The sequence below is a fragment of the Zeus faber genome, assembly GCF_960531495.2.
Source record: "Zeus faber genome assembly, chromosome: 17".
Taxonomy (NCBI): Eukaryota; Metazoa; Chordata; class Actinopteri; order Zeiformes; family Zeidae; genus Zeus; species Zeus faber.
The window spans coordinates 4,666,142-4,690,866 of record NC_137204.1 but is presented as its reverse complement, the minus strand read 5'-3'; the positions used below and the strand labels follow the sequence as shown (position 1 = coordinate 4,690,866).

The window sequence follows — 24,725 nt, the reverse complement described above, 5'->3', positions numbered from 1 at the left end:
CCGCCACTCCTCCAACGCCAGTTTGACTGCCAGTAGCTCCCGGTTCCCTATGTCATAGTTCCGTTCCGCTGGGGTAAGGCGACGGGAGAAGAAAGCACATGGATGGAGCTTTTTGTCGTGAGTCCTTTGGGACAAAACAGCTCCCACTCCCACATCGGAAGCATCCACCTCCACCACGAAGGGTAGGGTAGGCTCTGGTGTGGCCAGGACAGGGGCAGAGGTGAACCGCATCTTGAGAGCCCTGAACGCCCCCTCAGCCTCCGCAGTCCAGGCGAAGCGGGCTGTGGATGTCCTAGTGAGGGCGGTGAGGGGAGCTGCCACAGTGCTAAAACCCCGAATGAATCGCCTGTAAAAATTGGCAAACCCGAGGAAGCGCTGCACCTGTTTGACCGAAGTGGGTGGTGGCCAGTCCCGGACGGCTTCGGTCTTGGCAGGATCCATCTGGACGTGACCCTCGGTGATGACAAACCCCAGGAACTGAACGGTGGTGGCGTGGAACTCACTCTTCTCCAGCTTCACATAGAGGCCATTGGCGAGCAGGCGGTGAAGGACCTGTCTCACATGCTGTATGTGTTCGGGAAGGGTCCTGGAGAAGATGAGGATGTCATCGATGTAGACGAACACGGAGCGGTTGAGAAACTCACGGAGGACGTCGTTTACAAAGGCCTGGAAGACAGCGGGAGCATTGGCCAATCCAAAAGGCATGACCAGGTATTCATAATGGCCGGTAGGTGTGTTGGAGGCGGTCTTCCACTCATCCCCCTCGCGGACACGGACGAGATTGTATGCGTTTCGAAGATCGAGTTTGGTGAAGATGGTGGCGCCTTGCAGTTGCTCGAAAGATGTGGACATGAGAGGAAGGGGGTAGCGATTCTTGACCGTGATCTTGTTCAGACCACGGTAATCAATGCAGGGACGCAGGCCGCCATCCTTCTTACCCACGAAGAAAAACCCTGCGCCCGCCGGGGAGGTAGAAGGGCGGATGAAACCTGAGGTGAGCGCCCCCCGGATGTACTCCTCCATGGCTGTAGTCTCAGGGGCAGAGAGAGAGAAGAGACGTCCCCGAGGAGGGCAGGTGCCAGGCAGAAGGTCCATGGCGCAGTCATAGGACCGATGGGGAGGAAGCGTGGTGGCCCGTCTCTTGCTGAAGACCTCCCTCAGATCGGCATACTCGTGGGGCACTCGTGAAAACTCGGGATGGATGGGACCTTGAATACGGACTGGAGCCACGACACTGACAGGAACTCCAGAGTGGGCAGGGGCTTGGGAAGGGGCCCGGGCTTGGACACGGACTGGAGACTCGAGAGGGTGAGAAGACGGACTAGAACAAAGACAGGTGGTGTGGCAGGCAGGGCCCCATTCGGTGAGATGCCCGGAGGCCCAGTCCAGATGTGGGTTGTGACGGGCTAGCCATGGGTAGCCCAGGACCAGTGGAAACTCAGGAGAGTGGATGAGGTGGAGCTGGATTACCTCTGAATGTTTTCCCTCCAGTGACAGCCAAAGGGGGGCGGTGAGATGGCACACGCTACCGGGACCCAGTGGTCTTCCATCCAGGGCTGTCACCGTGAGAGGATGCTCTAGAGGTGCCAGAGGGAGCTTTAGGGCCTTTGCTAGCCCTACATCCAGGAAGCTTCCTGCAGCGCCGGAATCCACCATAGCTTGGAGGGAGTGATGTTGATCTCCCCAGGCGAGGGAGGCAGCCAGCAGGACCCTGGTCGCCTCGAGCTCGGGAGAGAAGGTTGGCCTCGTCGCAGTTCTCCCTACCCTGGACGAGAGTTGGCTTTTCCCGAGAGCTCAGGGCAGGAAGAACGGAAATGCCCCGGGATCCCACAGTACAGGCAGCAGCGCTCTCTCATCCGCCGGTCACGTTCGGACCGAGAGAGCCGTGTGCTGCCTACTTGCATCGGCTCCTCCCTTGATGCTGGAGGCGAGCTCGGGATAGCCAGGAGATGCTCGGGAGGCCTCGTCCCCAGAGCCGCTCTGCGCGCTGATGTTGGTGAAGCGGGGAAATCGCGTTCCCTTTGTCTCTCCCGGAGGCGGTTGTCCACCCGAATCGCTGCATCGATGAGCGTGTCCAGGTCCTCCTGCGCCTCCCGGGATGCCAGCTCGTCCTTGACCCCCTCATTGAGGCCCCCCTGGAAGGCCGCGATGAGTGCCTCGCTGTTCCATCCAGACGCCACGGCGAGGGTGCGGAATGCGATGGCGTAGTCCGCCACGCTCTGTCCCCCCTGGCGGAGCCGGAGTAGCCGTGTCGACGCCTCCCTCCCACTGACTGAGTGGTCGAACACTCGGCGCATCTCCCCGGCAAAAGCCTGGTAGCTGGAGCAGGCCGGGGTTTGCCGATTCCAGATGGCTGTGGCCCAGGAGAGTGCTTTGCCGGTGAGTAGCGTGACCACGTATGCCACCTGTGAGCGCTGGGTGGGGAACTGTGACGGCTGGAGCTCGAAAGCCAGGGAGCATTGTGTCAGAAAGCCACGACAGCCCCCTGGGTTACCGTCGTACCTCTCTGGCGCCGGCAGTCGTGGTTCGCGGTGCTCTGGAGGACGCGGGTCCATGGGAGGCAGCGCTGGCGCAGGGCCCATAGGTGGAGCCGGTGCCTGGCTCTGTTGGACGGCCTGGGCGAGCGACTGCAGGTTTTCCAGGACCTGTTGGAGAACCCGCTCGTGTCGGCCAATCGCAGCCTCCTGTTGCGTCAAGGCCACCCGCAGGCTTTCCACCTCTGGAGGCTGGCTCTCTGCTGGGTCCATGTTGTGGCTCAGTCTTGCTGTTAGGAGGTGTGCTGAGTGAACCCAGGTGCAGAGAACAAGGCAGAGGCGAGGTGGCAAAAATAGAGGTTTTACTCAAAACAAGTACAAAACTGGGCAAAAACAAATAAGAAGTCTCGGGAGCTTGGGACAAGAGCGTTGTCATGAGGTTAGACAAACTCAAGACTGAGCGCCCGAGGACACAAACGACAGGGTCTAAATAGGGACGACCAAACGAGACACAGGTGAAACATATCATCTAATGAGGCAGGGTAATCAGGAACAGAAATAGGTGAAGCAGAGCAACCTTGAAAAGGCAGTACTGGCGGCATCTAGTGGCTGATGCTGGTAGGACCCGGGCGAACCCTGACAGTCTGGTTGTGAATTATAAATTTTATTTTTTTTGCTTGTTTTCTCAATGGGAAGAATTGTGCAAACCAAATTATAGGATAATGGCTAGTGAGGCCAGTGGGGGTGGTTTAGTACTGTCATGAATCCTGATTACTGAGATCCAGTATTATATTCTTTTGTCTACTCATTTAAAGTTAATCTAGTTTTGCCTTTAGCCTAGAGAAAAAATGTATTACTCTATTCCAAATAAATGCATATAAATATGATCAATAGCCATTGTTAATATATATATTTTTTATGTTGATACGCAATCAACAGTCTAGGTTGAAAAACAACTATGTTTTCGGTCAACATATCTGACGCTCAAAGTCATTTACTAAATTAGCTGATGGGATTTCCTACTCATAAGCTCTGGAAAGTGGATGGCTGGACTGTGAAAATACACATGACGCTGCACATTCAAGTTCCTTTCATGCAAATATGCGGCCTAGTTTTGAGCTTCCTTTCACTCCAAATACATTTGACAGGAAGTTTGATAAATTGTATTGTTCCCACACTTAAATGATCGGTTTATAAAGAGTCGATGCTGTACTTGTTAGGCTCACTGACTCAGGCCAGAGGTAAACACAAAAGCTCGACACTTAGGAGCGGGGGAAAGTTCATAAAGCAGAGGTTTATTTGAACAAACAGGCCAGGGTAAAAAAAAAACAGGATATCTGCCATCAAGGAACAGGCAGGGAATCTAAATCTGTGAGACAGGCAAAGGGTCAAAAAAACAGGGAATCAACAAGGTAATAGCGCGAGCACTATCCGACACGCTGGAAAGCTCAGCCTAAGAATTAAACATGCACCCACTGTGATGGAGCAATGTCAGTTGCGTGTAAATGCCAGAAATAAGTGATAGAAATTATCATTTCCGCATTAAAAGTGTCTGCCGCTTCTTCTTCCTCGCTCGCATTGTTCCTGCTTCTCCCTAACAAGATGCTCCTGCTGCAACTAGTGGTTGGAAGATATATTGCAACAATTTTTATGTATTTTGAATGCGGAAATTATTAATCTAGCCAGTGGGGGTGCACAAGCCAGTGTATCATCAGTGCCAGTCCCAAGCCTGGATGAATAGAGAGGGTTGCGCCAGGAAGGGCATCCAACGTAAAAACCATGCTAAATCAAACATGCGGACAACAAATCAGATTTCCATACTGGATCGGTCGAGGCCGGGGTTAACAACGACCACCATTGGTGCCGTTAGCCAACAGGGTGCCAGTGGAAATTGTGCCACTGTCGGCCAAAGAAGAAGAAGAAGAGGGGGAAGGCGTGTCCCGAGACAGCAGGAGAGGAAGAAGGGTAGGAGGGTAGAGAGCCTCCCCAAGGGAGAGAGAGTGGTCATTGGAGCAGATCTCAATGTGCATGTTGGCAAAGGGATCAGAGACATAGGTGACGAGAAGGTGATGGGTAGGTATTGTGTCAAGGAGAGGAATGTGGAAGAATGAAGAATGAAGAATCTTTAATTGTCACACAGCACACCACACAACAACACATGCACGCACACACACACACACACACACACACACACACACACACACACACACACACACACACACACACACACACACACACACACACACACACACACACACACACACACACACACATGCTTTGGATGGGGGCTGGTGAAATGAGGCCTCTGCATTTAACCCATCCTTGGCTTGTCCTTCCTCCGGGGGCACAACCAGAAGCAGTGGGCAGCATTCGTGGACACGCCCGGGGACCTGGTGATGAGTGTCCATCGCTGGTCAGACGATGATGTGTGCATGTTTCTGGTGGGGGTCCGGACTGACGTTAGGTCGACTACATCTTATGCAGGAGGTGCAATCTCAAAGAGATTAGCGACTGCAAAGTGGTGGTAGGGGAGTGTGTTGCTAGGAAGCATCAGATGGTGGTCTGGAGGATGACTCTGGAGGCCAAGGAGAAGAAAAGAGTGAAGATAAAATGGTGGAAGTTAAAAAAGGAGTGCTGCACGCATTTTAGGGACGAGGTAAGTCAGGCAATATGGGTGGGATTGCATCAATGATCAACTCTAAGTCCTTTCTTGTTTGCAGTGGTGATGGACAGGTTAACAGATGAAATCAGGCAGGAGTCTCTGTGGACTATGATGTAGGGTGGAGTGGGTGGAGAAGATGTCCGGAGTGATCTGTGACAAGGGTTCCAGCAAGAGTGAAGGGGAAGGTCTACAGGACGGTAGTGAGACCAGCTATGTTGTACGGTTTAGAGGCTGTGGCACTGACAAAAAGGCAGGTGGCTGAACTGGAGGTGGCAGAGTTGAGGATGTTGAGATTTTCACTGGGAGTGACAAGAATGGACAGGATTAAGAATGAGTACATTAGAGGGAGAGCTCAGGTTGGACAGTTTGGTGGAAAAGTGAGAGAGGCCAGATTGAGATGGTTTGGACACGTGTGTAGGAGAGATGAGAGTTACATTGGGAGAATGATGCTGAGGATGGAGCTGCCAGGCAAGAGGAAAAGAGGAAAGTTTATGGATGTGGTGAGGAAGGACATGCAGGTGGTTGGTGAAAGGGAGGAAGATGCACAGAACAGAAGGTATTGGAGGCAGATGATCCACTGTGGCGACCCATAACGGGAGCAGCCTTAAGAAGAAGAATGTGGAAATTATTGTTTCTATCACTTTTTTTTGCATTTACACACATCTGACACATTGCGCCATTGCAGCACGTTATCACAAATATACTTATTTGACTATTGACTATTGACAGTTCCTTCATTACAGTGAAGTGCCCTTCACTACAGATTGTCTGACAATACAGCTGTGGTCAGACCTGTTGAAAGAAAAAGGTGCACAGGCTCGCTGGATTCTTCGATATATTAAAGTTTGATAGACAACATTGAGTAAAACCATAGAAAAGCAAACAAACTTTCTAAGAGCTCCGTCTGCAGCCTACAGTACAAATGAATGGATGCTATAACCCCTGCACACCACCAAGTGTCGCTGTGTTCTTAGTCTTCGATGCCCAGAGGTTTAGGCTCTTTTTTTTCTTGTAGTAACCAAAGTGTAAATATTTTGTAAATAATTAGTGAAGTTCGCCAAAATATGTTCTCTAGTACTTTTATCTTTGCACCTGGCACTTTTATTTGTATTCGTATCTGTATCCATGTGGACCAGAGGGACAATTTTGATTTGGAGCGAGGCTGGAGTCCATGTGCCAAAGTTTTTCTTTATTTTTTTTATTGCAAGGCACTAGTGCAATAAAAGGCTGTTGCTGGACCCAAATTACGTCTTGTGTTCTGCCTTCCATACAAAATCTAAACAAAAAGAGGGTTACAATTGGTGCTGTGACCCTTCCTTCTGATCAGCGGGCAGCTGATCTCCGGGGGAGCAGCAACGCCAGCATTGCCAACAGCCAGCGTGGTACAATACCTATACGATAATGACGTCAACCATGGGTTCATTTGTAACATTTGATACCAGAATCGTTGGTCACTGAAAGAAAATTTTCTTTGTTGTCCAAAGTTTTTTATTTTGACGTACCCATTTTGAATTAAAAAATAAATTCTCTAGCATTGTAGTTGTATAAATCCAGTTCCACTGTTGGTTGCATGGTGATAACAGGGTTATTCCGATTTTTTTCAAATATATTGTCTATTTTAAACTACTATTTGAGAAATGACAGAGCTATTTGAGGGCAGTTTGCGCCAGATGAGGACTGCGCCTAAGGGCTCTGTACGTGTTTCTTCACCTACCTCAGACTATGTCTCAATAGATATCGTTGATGTTCATAACGAGCAGGGTGACGACCACAACTGCAACTCCATTATGCTTCTGATAACCTCCACTCTTAGGGCCCCAGGTGGCGCAGTCAGACAGCCGAGTGCATAGGTGGAACGGGCAGGCAGATATGTAGGTGATAATGAAAATGAGACTGCTCTCTCAGGATGAGAACCTTAGATCTCGACTACCTTCCAGTGGGTTCGATTCCAGCGTCCAGGGTACTACTCTCGATCTATCCAAGATGAACGTTATACTTAAAACTGATGCCAGGGAACCACCAGTGTATAGGGGGGATGGATCAGATAGATATGATATTCAGGACTGGGTGGATCTGATGGAGACGTATTTGAGGAGCAGGGGCATTGAGCTCACAGGACGGTCAGATGAGATAATCTATAGGCTTAGGGGTAAGGCTAAGGAGGTAGTGAGGGTCAGTTTACGCAGTGACACATCACTCGATCACGTTAATCATCCAGAAATGATATATGGAATCCTCACGCAACACTTTAGTGATGAATCCAATCAAGCTTGCCTCTTGCAGACTTTTATAGTACCCTACTAAGACACAGTAAGGGCCCATATGATTACTGGCTTCGCTTAAACAGAGCAGTGGACGTTGCAGAAGAATGCATTAAGCAACAGGGCAGGAGAGCACATAGCCTCAGAAGTGAGATCGCGCGGATGTTCACAAGATACTGCCCAGACCCAAACTTGGCATTCATATTCAGAAGTAGACCGGCAGAACAGTGGACGGTGAGAGACGTTCAAGTGCATTTGGATGAGTACCAATGTAAACACAAAGCTAGAGCTTGTATTTCCTCCCATGCACCTCAGAACACCTTTCCCAATGACTGCAATGCGCAATCTATGGGTCCCCCAAGGGCCGGTGGCCAATTCCAGATGAACCAGAACTCCCTTGTTACCGACAAAGACAAGCAATGTGCTGGGCTCCCTAGAGCAGCAGTTTTTATACGAACAGCCCAGAAATCTCCTGTGGCACGTAGTGAGCTGTGTAATGTTCCACCTCAGCCAACAGAGCTTCAAGCATGTAGGCATTCCACCACGGAGTCCCCTCAGCCCGGTGTACCACCCTTGACAGAAAAGTCCAGCCTCGACCGTATGGGGGACATGATATGCTTAGTACTCGAGATTCTGTCAAAACGAGAGGAGCTTAGGCAGCCAAGGCTACACTGAAATAGCGGCCCAGGTGCTTTTCGTGCCTGCCATGTATGTGATGATGCATCACACACCGCCATCGCTCACTGTCAGTCTGCACGTCTCTGCTTCAAATGCTACGCCCCTGGCCATATCAAGTCGTCCAGCCCCATGCTATCAGCAACCAGCATCCAGCTCACCCTTCCAACGTACAACAACACGTTGCTCAGACTGCCACCCAGTTCGTCCCCATTCAGCCCTCCCTGCAACACCAGGGAAACTGGAGCGCCTGCATTCAAGATTCAAGAGGTTGATTTGTCACATTCAGGGAGGGAATGTGCATGTGTAACAGAAATTGCCCTCTGGGATCAACCAGACGTTGAGTTGCGTTATGCTGCCATCGATGAGCTATCTCCCGGGTCACCCAGGGTCATACGCCAGAACACCCAGCGGGTCAATGACACAGACAGCCTCTTTTACACCCCGGTCATCATAAACAAGTGGTTAATGGTCCACGGCATGCTGCATTCTGGCTCCATGGCCTGCACAATGAGCGTTATGGTGGCAGACAAGCTCACTGCAGCTGGAGCTCTGACTGGTAAAGTGGGAGAGAACCCAAACATGGTGCTGATTGGATGTGGGGCCAACCGCGCTATCCCAAAATGCATATGTGACCTAACATTGGAGGTTTATGGCTGTAAATTCATAGTGCCCACCATGATTGTCCCTGGCCAAGTAAATTAATTTATTATTGGTTCTAATGTCATAAGACACGTCATCCACAAATTGAAGGAATCAGAAACGTACTGGCAAATGACCTCCACACCAACAGACTCTCATGCGGAAAGGAATGACTTCCTCACTTTACATGTCGTTGGAAGGGTGACACAGTCCCTGATGTCGTCAGCACCGTAAGGGCTTACAAACTTGTCATGCTTTGGCCAGGCCAAGAACATCTGGTGTGGGGGAGGCTCCCTGTGAAATCAAGAGGGCCACCTGGCAGCACCGTCATCGTTGAGCCCACAAGTGCGCGCTCCGCTCCCAGAACTGTTCTGGTTGGTCGGGTGGTCACTCCGCTCTGGGGTGACGGGTGGATACCACTAAAGATTGTCAACCCTACAGACAAACCTGTGACACTGAGACAGACCGCAAAGGTGGCGGATGTGTATCCCTGCATGGCGGTGGAAGATATGCTCGAGACAAGAAGGCCTGAACCCCTTCAATGCGAAGTCTACCAACAGCGGCATGCAACCGAACCTGTTGCCTCTTCAGGGAAACAGGGACCACAGATCCGGCGGCTCAGGGGGATTCAGTCACTGACACCCTCAAACACCACGGGCTGGAAAAAAATCGACCTTGAACCATGTGAGGTGTCGGATGAATGGAAAGACAGGTGTGTGAACTTGTTGTGAGATACAAAGACATATTCTCCAGACACTCTCTAGACTGTGGTGAAAAGAAGATTTTGTACACAGAATCCACCTCGTGGATGAGAAACCCTTCTGCCTTCCATACAGATGTGTTCCGCCAGCTCAGTATCAGAAACTGCGCATTGCTCTCAATGACATGGAGGAGAGAGGGATAATTTGTAAATCTGCCAGTGAGTATGCTTCACCCCTCGTTCTGTGCTGGAAGAAGAATGGCGACCTCTGCATCTGCAAAGATTTCAGCTGGTTGAATGCCAGAACTGTTAAGGACGCCTACCCTCTCCCCCACCAGGCTGACTGCCTGGCTGCCCTGGGTGGTAATGCCTTCTTAGCACCATGGATTTAACTTTGGGATTCTACAACATCCAGGTGCACGAGGACGACAAAAAGTACACTGCGTTCACAACATCTGTCAGATTACACAAATACAACAGGCTACCGCAGGGCCTCTGCAACTTGCCAGCGAGCTTCATGAGAATGACGATGAACATCTTCGGTGACCAAAACTTCCTGACTCTCCTCTGCTATCTGGATGATGTCATGGCCACAGCCCCAACTAAGGAGATCGCTTTGAAGAGGCTGGAGATGGTCTTTGGGAGATTGAGAACTCACCACCTCAAGCTCTCTCCAAAGAAGTGCCACTTCCTGCGGCGGTCTGTACGCTCCCTCGGTGACGTAATCGATGAAAAGGGCTTGTCCACAGACCAAGCTAAAGTTGATTCCATCGTCGGTGCCCGAAAAAGAAGACTTGATGTGCCCTGATGGTGTCACTCCGTCACCCAAGATGATTCAGTCCTACCTTGGACTCATCATGTGGTACCAGAGGTTCATCAAGAACTGCTCGTCAATCGCTAGACCGTTTGAGCTCACGTCAGGGTGCAAAGGGAAGAGGAAACAAAAGAAGGGGAGCCCTCCTACTAGGAATCTCACCCGTGCAGAATGGACTGTGGCATGTGACACAGCTGTGGCAGAGCTGAAAGAAGTGATGATGGCCCAGGTTATGCTGGCACACCCTGACTTCAACCGCCCATTCATCCTGTCCACCGATGCGTCTTCTGATGGCCTTGGTGCTGTCTTGTCACAGGTGGTGCCTTGCGAGGATTGAGCCCGGCCGACTGCTTTTGCTATTAAATCACTGAATAGGCTCAGACAGGTAGCCGGCACATCGTCTGGAGTTCATGGCCCTTAAATGGGCAGTATGCGACAAGTTCAGCCATTTGTTTAAGGGGCACCGTTTCACCGTGTGGACAGACAACAACCCTCTTACACACATACTAACAAAAACCTAGTTGGATGCGTGTGAGCAGTAGTGGATGGAAAAACTCACAGATTACAAGTTTGATATCAAATACGTCCCAGGCCCGAGTTGCCGATGTGTTGAGTAGGGACCCCATTTCAGGCCAGTGGGTTAGTCACCGGCTGCTAGAGAGCCCTACTCAGTGCTGTTGGGGGAGTCAGAGAAGCTAGCGAGTTGTGCTATTCAGGACAGGTTCCGTACCAGTGCAAGCCAGAACACCCAGTCAGTGAGTAGGAGAGAGCTCAGCAGGTCCTCTGACAACTTTAGTAGTGAGATGAGCGAGGTGCCTTCCACTGAGGTAGCCGCTGTGCTGCGGAGCCATATAGAGTGGGAGACAGGTGCGAGAACGAGAACTCTCTCTATGTTGAACCATGTTCAGCAACTGGTAGATCTAGGGCAAGATGCACTGCCGTCATACACAAAACATGAGCTGAGAGCCAAGCAGTTGGAGAATCCAGATTTAGCCAAAGCCGTTGTCTTTGAAGAGCATTGTCGTCATCCATCCAGATGTGAAAGAGCAAATGAGACGAGGGGAGTTGTCAGACTTCTTAAATAATGGAATAAATTGTTTGTCGAGGACGGAATCCTATACAGAGTATCCAAAGACACCCTTACCAAGCAGAAGAGATATCAGTTTGTTGTAGTGGCATCTTTGAGGAGTGGGGTTGTGAGAGGCTGCCATGAGGACGCGGGTCATCAGGGTCAGTTCAGAACACTCTACCTGGTTCGCCAGAGGTTCCATTGGGCTACCATGGAGGGAGACATGAGGGAGCACATTAATTCATGTGCCCCCTGTGTCATATAGAAAACCCCAGAACCTGAGGGGCTTGCGCTACTAGAAAGCATCAAAACCACTGCTCCCATAAAACTTGTGTGCATAGACTTCTGGTCTGCCGAGGATTTGATTAACAAAACCGTGGATGTGTTGGTGATAACTGATCGCTTTAAGAGTTCGCTCACGTGTTTCTGTGTCCAGATCAGACCGCAACATCCATTGCCCGGAAGTTGTGGGACCATTACTTCTGTGTCTATGGCTTCCCAAAACATATTTACTCTGACCAGGGAGTGTCATTTGAGAGTAAACTTATCGCCAACCTCCTCCAGATCTCTGGAGTCAAAAAGTCTTGCACCGCAGCTTACCACCCCATGTCTAATGGCACCACTAAGCATTTCAACCGCACACTAGACAACATGATACGTGCCCTTCCACCACGAACAAAGCAAAGCTGGCCTCAGATGCTCCACACGCTCACGATGATGTATAACTGTACTGCCCACGAGACCACTAGCTTCCCTCCGTTCGACCTCATGTTTGGCAGAGTTCCCTGCATCCCGGTGGACGTCATCTTTAAAAGTATACTGCAGAAAGAGGAAGATGTGTCCTTTGGTAACTACATTGATTCTCTGCAGAAAGACTTGAAGGAAGCTGTTACCCTTGCCAAAGCCCACACCACCAAGGAGCAACATCATCAGGCCGAGGGTTACAACAAGAAAGCGAAAGGGGGTCAGTTTTGAAAGTTGGAGATAGGGTTATCGTGGCCAACAAGGGTGAGCATGGATGGAAAAAGATTGCAGACAAATGGAAAAGTGTTGTCTATACTGTAGTGGACCACAACCCACAGACACACAGCTACAAGATCGAGCACCCAGAAACTGGAAAGTGGAAAGTAGTGAATCGCAATCTTCTGCTGTGTGTCAACTTCCTGCCACTGGACTGTCACGGGGAGGAGGAAGTCAGTGATATTTTTAGTCAGTTATCTGAAGCGGACTCTTATCTAGGAGAGCAGCCTAGTGAGGTGGTATGTTTCAATGGGGCTGCCCCCAATCACAACCCCTCTCCACCAGGGAGATGTCAGGGTTCAAGAATCAACTTGGATGTGTCAGATGAGGAGGATAACAGTCTGGAGATGGAGTTTGAGGCTGTAGAGCAGCCAAGTAGTCCAGATATCACGCATGAGGACCAGTCAGATGGCATTGAACTCCCGACAGCGAGGTCTAGGATTGGCAGACTCTTTAAGCTGGTTAATCGCCTCATCTATACCATGAACAGTCAGAAGGTTCCAAGCACAGGCATAGACACATTTAAAAAATGGGTGACTTCAGTTTTCAGTGGTCAGTCCCAGTCTTAATTTGTATGCACTTTAACATGACCGTTAAATGCATTAGTAAGGCTGTCCTACATTTGTGCATATATAGTTTTTGCTCTTAGTGTGAAGCTAGTATAATCCAGTTTAGTGGGGCACTTTATCTAGTCTATATTGTGGCGGGAGTGGTAAGGCCTACACTCTCTCTCGTTAGTTCTTAAAAGGAACAGCTTGATAGTTGTGTAGGGGTACAGCTTTCGTTTGATGTGACAATTCCAGTATTACTGGATTTTGTTGGACATGACTTGTCTTTTTTTGACATTTTGTTTTAATTTGTATATTTTGCCGATTTCAAGAGGGGAGAATGTAACCAAAGTGTATATAATTATAAATAATTAGTGACGTTTGCCAAAATTTGTACATTATGTTCTATAAAACTTTTATTTTTGCACCTGGCACTTTTATTTTTTATAAGTTTTAAACTTCCGGGGTAACACGCAGAAAGGGTAAAGTCACTGGGACTTCCAGTTCCGGTTACCTGTACCCATGTGGACCAGAGGGCTGATTTGATTTGGAGTGAAGCTGGAATTTGTGTGCCAAAGTTTTGTTGTTTTTTTATTGCCAGGCACTGGTGCGATAAAAGGCTGTTGCTGGACCCGAATCACGTCTTGCGTTCTGCCTTCCATAAAAAATCTGAGGGTTACATTGGCACAAACCGAAAGAAAGCCCAAAGAAATTTATAGAGTGCTGCAGGAAATTAATCCTAAAACCCGGAAATGAGGAAGCATTTTTGCACTTCTGGTTCCCTCATCAATTGTTTTTTTTGAATAGATTTTTGGCTAGATGCCTAAAATAAGGTCTGTGGTCAACACACGTTTAAGAGATTTTCAAGTTTTGTTATACAACATAAAATACGTCAGTTAATACCTCACTCGTGAATTTGGAAGCTTTAACGTGTCTTAAAAAAGGTAGTTGCTAACAAGTGGCTAAATGAGACGACAGAGGCTGTTGGGGACATTTGACGTCATCACACTGAACACGGAAAGTGATCTACTCACTAATCCACCTTTACAGCCTCTAGTTGTGTTTATATTCGCTCTCTTGCAAGCTATTCTAACTCAAACCTTCCAGGCTTTTGTAGAAGGAGTAAGCGCGCAAAGTCTAATTACAAGTTGGAAGCTTAGTAGCGGTGACATTGAAGTCATGCGACCGTGGTCTAGTTGGTTTATAGCCTAACGTTAGCTTGTTATATCTGGTGATTGCATTTACGCTTCAAAAATCATACATATATATAAAAATGAGTATTTTTTTTTTACGTAAAGCCTATGGATCCTTCCATTTGGATGAAAAGCGGGGTTTGCGTGAACCTCTCGTCACATTCTTTTTCACCTTACCTCGCGCCGTTTTTGGATTCGCTCGTAAGGATGACGTGTCAACAAAGTGCCGGAAGCCTCCACGCCGTCCAAAATGGCTTACCAGACTTTACAGCAGGAATACTTACAGATTCCGGTGGTAACAAGGGCATATACAACCGCGTGTGTCCTAACAACGGCCGCAGTGGTAAGATACGTCTAAAGCCTTTACGTGTCTTTATTTGTTCACCCAACAAAGCCACAAGCTGTTCGGTTTCTTTCGCAATAGCGAAGTGAAAGCTGTGTCCATAAACAGCTAGCTCGCTGGCTAGTTGTAGCTCCGGTGGGTTCCAATGGTATGTGTCGGAACTCGGTAGGTTAGCGAGACAGTCTTCGTGCCCCAATGACATATCCGTTTAAACATTGTTGATAGCGTATATTTCCCCTGTCTTGTTTCCAAATCTAAAGGGACAGTGGTTTACGAACTGATTCTTAAGGCTCGTCGTGTCGCACTAAGTTATGGGTTTTCTTACATTTTATTTATGAGGTGCTACGCTAGTCACGCTTAAATGTGTCTTAAGTGTCTTAAGTGCACTGGGAAAATGGTTGTAAATAAAATAATCGGATTTTCTCGGCCACAGGGGATGTGGCGTCTTGTCATGCCCATGATAGCTTAGCACTTCACGTTTAGCACAGCGTCCCCAGTTGTGATATGGTATTTGTATGAATTATATAATTATAAGTATTTTTCATCCTTACTTACTAAACTCTGCTCAAAGTTTTACATCCTATGTATCCTATGTTAGCTAGAGATGGATAACATGTAATCGATCAAACAATAATTAATTTTCCTACTCTGATCTCCATTACAGCAACTAGAACTTATCACGCCATTTCAACTATATTTCAACCCGGATTTGATTTTAAGGAATTACCAGGTGAGTAATTTAAACATGGGTCTACTGCTGATCTTTCTGAAGTCATTAGAACTTACAAATGCATTACTAATTTCACATTGATAGAGAGCCAGAGAGCCAAGGGAGATTAAAGGGGACCCATAATGCTCCTTAAAGTTAATGTATGGTCTCCATAGAAGTGTTTTTGCTGAAAATACCACTGAGATTATGCATTAAAGCCATTGTAATATGCCTCAAAAACCATAGTGTTCCAAAACCGGCTGTTTCAGTGGGTGGAGCCACCCTCCTGAGGCCCCTTGTTATGGGGTTTGAGCACAAGTTCCGGGCTATGAGCCAAAAGGGTTTAAGCATTACTCCGGATTCTGTTTTATTTCTCTGTAAACCTTCACTGATTTGACCTTATCAGTACAATAAAATCTGTTTCTGAACAAATTTGAGGTGAGAAATAGGCAATCCAATTGCTGAATCTTCACTCATATTAGATCTACAAGGCCTAATTTAAAAGTTCATTCTGACTTTCACCATGGTGAGCAGCATGGCGCATGGAGCACTGCGGTTACAGTGGGGCTTGGGGCTATTTTTTTCATTCCATCATGGAAATGTCTGAAAATGAAATAAATACTTATACGGTTTTGTTTAGAGAAATGTGGAGCCAATCACACGCTGCAGCCTACAGTACAGTCACCCTACCGTGGACATTCACAGAAAGAAACACACAGCAAATACTTACATTTCCTTCGTCTGCAGTTTTGTCACAGACAGTTGGTATTGATTCCTAATTTTTAAGATTTGTGCTGGTCCGTGCAGTGAACAACAGTGCACTTCCAATGCTTAGATCTTAGCTTTGATGCTAGTCGGTCCAGTCGCTCTCCAGCCGTGGATGGAGTGACTCAGATGAACGGCAGTTCTAATTATGCCGAAGTCCCACTTGACATAGGAAGGGGCTTCAAATCTGAATGGCTTGTTAATCACATCCTTTCTGAAATAGACTGCTCACTAAAAACTGACTGGGTTGTCTTATTTCAGAGTTTGCGGGTTAGTAGGCCCATCAGAGACCAAAATGTATGTTCACAAGCACTAAAAAAGTGAGTTTTGCGTAATAGATCCCTTTAGATAAACCATGTGTTTAATTTAAAGGTGCTGTGTGTAGAATTTACGGAATTGGCAGAAATGTAATATAATATTCATAAGTATGTTTTAATTAGTGTGTAATCCCATGAAAATAAGAACAGTTGTGATAGTGTAACCTTAAAATGAGCCAATTTTATCTACATAGGGACCAGGTACACTTCCATGGAGGCTGCCATGTTACACTGTCATGTTTCCACAGTAGCCCTGAATGGACAAACCAAACACTGGTTCAAGCGAGAGCCTTTTGCGTTTTTTACGAGTTTCTCGGCCAGCGTCTCTTCCACGGAGGCCGCCATGTTTCACCGTCATGGGGAGGGGTATTCGGTTGGTGATGGTAGTAGCAGTCTACTGTCAGTCAGTAGATTTAACAATGTTATAAAAGAGCGATTTCACATTTCTTCAGCTGTTTGTTTTAAATGTCTTTCTATCTAACAAACCAGGAGATTGCTAATGTGGTTAGCTATATCCCTCTCTGGCCAGTTTGTGGCAGCTATGATGCCTCACTGTAGAAATTAACTGCATAGGCATACATTGGTCGTAAGAGGCACCACCGTTCGTTGGTGGTGATTAGGGCGGGATTTTACAGCATCTCTAGTTTTCCCAAATTGTACAGAGCTGTTACCAGATACAGATATTCTTAAGATTCATTGTTTGCTGAAGAAGTTTATTTAGTTTATTTTTTATTAATTTTTTATGTTTTATCATGATATCAGATTCGCCATCAAGAATCAGGCATCAATTTTAATTGGTATTGGTATTGTGACATGTATTAAGTTTTATATTATTAATTATTTAAAGCCCCCCTGTATAAAATAATTTCAATCTGGCTTGTTCTTTTTCTTCATACATTTTTTCCCAATTTTTTTTTTTACAATTCTGGCATTAAATGTGTTTTAGATAATACCGTGACATACAACGCTGTCTGGTTTATTAAAAAAAAAAAAAAAGTTTGCAAAAATAGAGGTTTTATATACCTAAATTGATAAATGTCATAATCGCCTGATAAGGAATGCTTTATCATAATTACATTTTCAGCCATATCCCCCAGCGGTACTCTCCACCCATATTTTAAACTGTTAGCTCGGTAGCTCTATAAACATTAAAGCAAACTCTGTCAGTACCTGTTGAGTCGCGCCTACATTATGGAAGTTATCTGTAAAATGTGCGCTGCAAATATGCATTCTGTTATCGGGTTGGATGTGTTTGATTATTGGCAATTAATAAGAAACTGTCACTACAGTGCCACAAGCAGGGATTTTGTGTTGTTGAATGTAGGGGTGGGGGATACCAGAATTTTTCCAAGTAGACATGGGGGGCTGGACTTTAAAATAAAAAACAAACAAATGTATTTACACTAGTGCTGCATGAACGAAATTCAAATTGAATTAAAATATAAAGAAATATATCACTATTCAAATGCTGAAATTGCCCTTTGATTGTGTGATTGTTTTTTTAAAATAAATAATTGATCAAAAATGTTTTGGTTAATGTTAGCAAATCAATTCACATGTGATGAGCAATAAAGTTCAATGCAAGTTCATCCAGTTTGTTGTACAGTGAACACACATTAGAAAGAAATATTCCTGGTAACGGGAATTTCACTGGAGACGCATGAGCGCACCGGCGCGTTTCCTTCTCCTCTGGTGTTTTGCTGTGTGTACAAGGGAGTGCGCCTTGGATCAGAATATCAAGTACTTCCACACGTGGCGAATAAAGTGGGAAATAAACATGACCATCACTGATGGAATGTCCTCTAGTGCAGAGATTCACAACCACAATCAAAATAAATAAATAAATAAAAATCATCTGTCGTCTGCTCCATCTGATGGAGCAGACGACCATATAAAGAAATCCGTGACAAGCTGACTTCAGTTTGTGCAGAGAGTAGGAAAAACAACTTGGAAACCTAGTGTTCAGAGCGGCCGGAAGTCTGAGCAGTTTGTTCCCAGCAATTACTTTGTCATTCATTTACCTTATTATTTGGCACTTTGACTACGAACATCCCACTTTGTAACATATATGACAGAAAATAAAGAAAAGCATAATGGGTCCCCAATTGTCTTGACTGGGAAAATGTAGTCCTCAAAGGAAACAAACACCTACCATACAATTACAGACTTACACTTATATAATAACATGTAAGCCAGGGGTCCGCAACCTTTAGTTCTGGAAGAGTTTTCTTTTTGACACACCAAACAAATAAACTAGGTTTTGACTGAGCTGCATCAAATATTCAAGGCCTTTTTTGCAGGCAAATCTAGGCTATTTATATTTACAAGTATCCGCATAATGCAAATAAAGAAAAATGTTGCCTTCTAACATTTGGTTTCAGTGTTCAGTTTCAGTGTGTGTGTGTGTGTGTGTGTGTGTGTGTGTGTGTGTGTGTGTGTGTGTGTGTGTGTGTGTGTGTGTGTGTGTGTGTGTGTGTGTGTGTGTGTGTGTGTGTGCGCACACGCGCGCGCGCTATTGATAGATTTGCAGTTGCATATTACCTCTCTATCATTTTCCAGGTATGGCGGTTAATAACAAACTTCCTGTTTTTTGGTCCAGTTGGCTTCAACTTCCTTTTCAATATGATTTTTTTGTATCCTTTTGAACTAAATTTATGGAGTGAGTTTGTTGGAAATCTACAATGTTTATTTCAGTTACAAAATGCAACCTATGATGCATACAATATTACAATTTAAATGTAAACTTCTTTCCTGTTTTTGTTAACTAAAATGCTATTGGTTTCCTGCATTAATAGTATTGTAATCTAAATAAACAGCAAAATGTGTACAGATCACCTTAACCGTTCTCCCCCAGGTACCGATACTGTCGTATGCTGGAGGAGGGCTCTTTTAGAGGGCGCACTGCTGACTTTGTTTTCATGTTCCTCTTTGGTGGGCTACTGATGACCGTATCCTTTTTTTTCATGGATTTCGTATTGAAAGTACTTTTTATTATTTCATATATTTAGATTTTTTTGTAAACAGGTAATCCTTTCAGTCCCCTTTCCCCACCTGATTGCTTCAGTGTAAATACCATACCTATGTTAACCAGTAGGTTCTTTTGCATTTTTGTCTGAATCCTGTTTGTCCACAGCTTTAGAATATTATTTTGTTGTTCAAAATTAATAAACTCTCAGATATTTGGCATTTTTGTAAGTCTGGTGTTCCTGGGCCAAGCTTTCACCATTATGCTAGTGTATGTATGGAGTCGGCGAAACCCCAACGTACGGATGAACTTCTTTGGTCTTCTCAACTTCCAGGCACCCTTTCTGCCCTGGGTGCTTATGGGATTTTCCCTGTTGCTGGGCAACTCGATTATTGTGGATCTATTAGGTAGCTTTATTTTCATCTAAGTGCAATAAAATACCTCCTTTCTAATTGGTGTTTTGTGGGCAAGCGGGCGGGGGCTGTATAATTTGTAAGTTTGTACATTTTTGCTTTTATTTTTTTCCTGAGGTATCGCTGTTGGCCATGTATACTTCTTCCTTGAGGATGTGTTCCCAAACCAGCCTGGTGGTGGCAGGTGGCTCAAAACCCCATTTATCATGTGAGTTTTGACGTGTGTGTGTGTGTGTGTGTGTGTGTGTGTGTGTGTGTGTGTGTGTGTGTGTGTGTGTGTGTGTGTGTGTGTGTGTGTGTGTGTGTGTGTGTGTGTGTGTGTGTGTGTGTGTGTGTGTGTGTGTGCCCCCTTCCTGTTTTTTTGCATGTTTGTCACACTTAAATGTTTCAGATCATCAAACAAATTTAAATATTAGACAAAGATAACACAAGTAAACACAAAATGCAGTTTTTAAATGAAGGTGTTTATTATTGAGGGGAAAAGAAATCCAAACGTGTGTGTGTGTGTGTTTGCGTTTGCCCCCTTCCTGTTTTTTTGCATGTTTGTCACACTTAAATGTTTCAGATCATCAAACAAATTTTAATATTAGACAAAGATAACACAAGTAAACACAAAATGCAGTTTTTAAATGAAGGTGTTTAATATTGAGGGGAAAAGAAATCCAAACATGTGTGTGTGTGTGTCAATCATCAATTCAATTCACATGTGATGAGCGATAAAATTCAATACAAGTTCATCCAGTTTGTTGTACAGTGAACACACATTAGAAAGGAATATTCCTGGTAACGGGAATTTCACTGGAGACGCACGAGCGCACCGGCGCGTTTCCTTCTCCTCCGGTGTTTTGCTGTGTGTACAAGGGAGTGCGCCTTTGATCAGAATGTCAAGCACTTCCACACGTGGTGAATAAAGTGGGAAATAAACACAACCATCAGTGATGGAATGTGCTCTAGTGCAGAGATTCACAACCACAATCTAAATAAATAAATAAATAAAAATCATCTGTCGTCTGCTCCATCTGATGGAGCAGATGACCATATAAAGAAATCCGTGACAAGCTGACTTCAGTTTGTGCAGAGAGTAGGAAAAACAACTTTGAAACCTAATGTTCAGAGCGGCCGGAAGCCTGAGCAGTTTGTTCCCAGCAATTACTTTGTCATTCGTTTACCTCATTATTTGGCACTTTGTATGTACACAAATACACTACTCACAAAAAGTTAGGGATATTTGGATTTTGGGTGAAATTTATGGAAAATGTAAGTTCACGCTACAGTGATATTATATCATGAAAGTAGGGCATTTAAGTAGGAGCATGCAATGGTGATTTCCTCATCTCAAACAATTTATTGAAACAAAAGCCAACAACAGTGGTGGGTATACCACAACAAAAGATGTCAATGTCTCAATAACTTGTCATGTGCCCTTTGAGCATAAATTACAGCTTGACATCGACATCTCATGCTGTACACAGCGACTCAGCTGATCCCATAGGTTTTCTATGGGATTCAGGTCTGGAGAAATACCTGAATCACAAAGGCACAGGCATCATCGTCTTGCATTGGCCAGGGAGCATTGACGCTGGACGAGGGACCAGTGGGCCTCAGTGCTGTTCTCTGATGAAAGTCGATTCACGTTGAGCAGAAATGATGGCCGCCAACAATGTTGGAGATGTCAAGGAGAGCGCTATGCATCAGCCACTGCTGTCACCAGACGAGCCTTTGGTGGTGGTGGTGTTACAGTGTGGGCAGGTGTGTCTAGTCAATACAGAAGTGCCCTACACTTTGTGAATGGTACAGTGACAAGCCCATAATACCTGAATAACATCATTAATCCAGTCATTGTGCCCCCGCATGAACAACACAGGCCTAATTTCATCTTCATGGACGACAATGTTCATCAGCTCATTGAGGTCGCATCATTAGGGAACGGCTGCTGGAGACTGGGGTACCTCAGATGCAGTTGCCTGCACTTTCTCCAGACCTGAATCCCACAGAAAACCTATGGGATCAGCTGAGTCGCTGTGCAGAGGCTCGTCACTCTGTACCCCAGAACCTCAATGACCCGAGGGCCGCCCTTCAAGAAGAGTGGGGTGCCATGCCTCAGCAGACAATAAATCGACTTGTGAGCAGCATGAGATGTTGTCAAGCTGTAATTGATGCCCAAGGGCAAATGACAATTTATTGAGACATTGACATTTTTTGTTGTGGTATACCCACCACTGTTGTTGGCTTTTGTTTCAATAAATTGTTTGAGATGAGGAAATCACCATTGCATGCTTCTACTTAAATGCCATACTTTCATGATATAATATCACTGTAGCGTCAACTTTTTACATTTTCCATCAATTTCACCCGAAAGCCAAATATCCCTAACTTTTTGTGAGTAGTGTATATGGAATGAAGCATTGTTTCAATGAGCTGTAAGGGTACCAACACATTTGTCCACGCCTGTATGTATGTGTATATATGTGTGTATATATACTGTATATGAAAGATATTTCATATACAGTGTACATTTTTGTTACAGAAAGATGCTGTTTGACACTCCAGAAGAGGATGCAAACTACAATCCCCTCCCAGAAGAGCGCCCTGGAGGATTTGCCTGGGGAGAGGGACAGCGCCTAGGGGGTTAAATAAGCTCCTAAACATCTATCCACAGGTCAATTACAAGGATATTCCCTCAGTGACAGATAAAAGAAAGAAACATTAGCTGTTTCTTTTGTTCTGGACAAGTAATGCCAAACTTAAAGGACTGGGAAATATCCATGTCTTTTTAAAAGACTCAAGTCACCCCGAGAAACTCTGGTCTTCTTGATGCAAGATTGTTGCTATATGACTCCTTAGAAGAGAATGAAGCCCATGAACTTTTGATAAGCCTTTATGCATTATTGCTTGTCTCTGAACAGTTTTTTGAACAATTGTCAAATGGAAGAGACAAATTAACTATTTGAATTATTCCATTGAGGTACAGTGTTTTTTTTTTTTTTGTTTGATTTTTTCATTTTACTTTTTTAAAGAATAAATGCGTGAGACAAATAATTCTGTTTATTTGATTTGATAATGTACAGTAGATCAAAGACAGTACAAGCGTTGAGATATCATCTATATGTAGATGTATGTGTGTGTAACCAGTGAAATGTTGAGTGCACCTTTTTGGATAATTGTCTTACAAAAGCATCTGTAATACTTGAAAATGAAAACACATGCTACAAAACACCACTTTTCAAATAATTTAAAATTGTCTCAAGAGCTTGGATTCCTCAAAATTGCCCCTTTTTGCCTTAACAGTGCCATAAACACAAAGCATTCAGTTAACAGCTTTCAGACAGAAATTGTCAACATGTCTTCCAGCTCTTCTGCAGCAGTTCCCAGAAATGTAGACTGTGTGGGTGGCTATTCTTTGACTCTTCTCTACAGTTCATCCCACGGAAGTTCTATTGGATTGAGGTCCGCAGACTGGGCAGGCTAGGTAATAAGCTTGCTGAATTAGTGGTAATCCTAATGGAATGGCATACCTCTGAATTATGCTCTGGTAGTCATGCTGGTTGAGATTGACATGGATTTAGGGATCTCACCGGTAAAGTAACTCCAGATTGTGACACTGCATCCTCCATGCTTGACGGTAAGAACCCCACATGCAGAAGTAATGCGCTCACCGATATCTGTTCCTGAGATGTCCAATCTTCCTTCCTTGATCGCGGTCTGATCCGCAGGCTGTCAGCGTCCTGCACCACACAATCACCAAAGTGACGGTGGACAACTGTTTCAAAAGCCTTAGGCAAATCAATAAAATAGCTGCACAATATTTTTTGCAGTTCTGTGACTCAATAATGCCGTTCACTTCAATACCAGCGGTTATTGTGCTGTTGTTTTCTATGGCCTCTATGATGTCATGGAGAACCATTTGTCTCAAAATTATTTCAGTTCACCAACAAACCTTTCAAGAACTTAAACTAAATCACATAAGTTAGTGATCGGCCTGTAGTTATTAACAACTGAGGGCTCCCCTCCTTTCAGCAAAGGGAGAACATAGGCAGAGTTCCATATGTTTGTTGTTGAAAAAGATAAGGTTAAAAATGTGAGTCAGAAGTTCCGCTGAGTCTACAGCTAACTTGAGAAAATAAGGACCAAGCAGGACCTGCAAATTTGTTAAGATCCAGTTGCTTTAAGGGTCTATGGACCTCTTATCACCAAGAGGAGCAAAATGTAATGCTTGAAACATAGAATTAATTGGGGGTGGTGAACCCCCAAGTAATTCCCTGGTTCTTACTTTGTTCATTAGTGTTCATTGGGCTGTTTTGGATCTGGATGGAAAGACTCAAAGAAAAAAAATTCATTGCAGCAGTTAAGAATGGCTGATTTATCAGTTAGGGTACATGAGTCTTTCACACTGCAGGGAGGCAATGTATTTGTGGTGACACTACCAAATGAAGACTATTACCTACCAGGATTACTTTTAGGATCATGTTTCGATCATGATGTCAGATTTACCTGAGAGAGGTAAATCGAGTTCAGGGCCACCCAGTCAGCCTCGGTTTTGGATTTTCTGGCCTTAGCCCAGGCAACATCCCTTTCTTTTAGTAGAGAAAGGTTGAACAGCTGAGGGGGAAAGCAGGGATTGTTTTGGCCTTTCGCTCTAAATTAACTTTACTCTTAAGAAAATGTAGATCTGCCTCGGACCATGCATACGCAGTGAACAGAACTATGTGCACTCTCCCAAAGCTGCATATAAACATCCATAAATATATCCAGAAAGCAAAATAATCCATTGTCAAACCTACTTGGAGATTTATAGGAATCATTTGTAGTCGGGTTCTGTTAAGTTAACCAACTGCACACACAAGAGTTATTTTAAGGATCCTAGACTTAAACAAAGAAAAACACAAATCAAGATACGCAAAGAAGATACATAATAGGTGTCTATTATGTATCTTCTATTATCTTATTCTATTATCAGTATTATTGGTAGTAAATGTTTTTTTCTTTTTATATTGTATGGTATGATATATATATATATATATATATATATATATATATATATATATATATATATATATATATATACACACACACACACTCACTACTCACTACTCACAAAAAGATCGGGATTTTCGGGTGAAATTTCAGGATGAACCTAAAATGCACGATAACCTTT

General features: G+C 45.0%; 1 protein-coding gene across 1 annotated transcript; it reads left to right on the top strand.

Moving 5' to 3' along the window:
• Positions 1-14,293: 14,293 nt before the first annotated feature.
• On the top strand, positions 14,294-22,602 carry LOC307242903 (derlin-2). Its single transcript, XM_080017524.1, has 7 exons — positions 14,294-14,401; positions 15,066-15,131; positions 18,752-18,825; positions 19,047-19,140; positions 19,369-19,564; positions 19,688-19,778; positions 22,098-22,602. The coding sequence occupies exons 1-7, from the start codon at positions 14,309-14,311 to the stop codon at positions 22,201-22,203; spliced, it is 720 nt and encodes a 239-aa protein (XP_079873650.1). The 5' UTR covers positions 14,294-14,308; the 3' UTR covers positions 22,204-22,602.
• The last annotated feature ends 2,123 nt before the right edge of the window (positions 22,603-24,725 follow it).

What these genes read in the sequence shown, in the direction of transcription:
- LOC307242903 (XM_080017524.1), top strand. Translation starts at nt 14,309, where the DNA reads ATGGCTTACCAGACTTTACAGCAGGAATACTTACAGATTCCGGTGGTA. An exon ending in TGATTTTAAGGAATTACCAG is followed by an intron (nt 15,132 to 18,751) that starts GTGAGTAATTTA and finishes ATCATTTTCCAG; the next exon opens with GTATGGCGGTTAATAACAAA. An exon ending in TTGGTGGGCTACTGATGACC is followed by an intron (nt 19,141 to 19,368) that starts GTATCCTTTTTT and finishes ATAAACTCTCAG; the next exon opens with ATATTTGGCATTTTTGTAAG.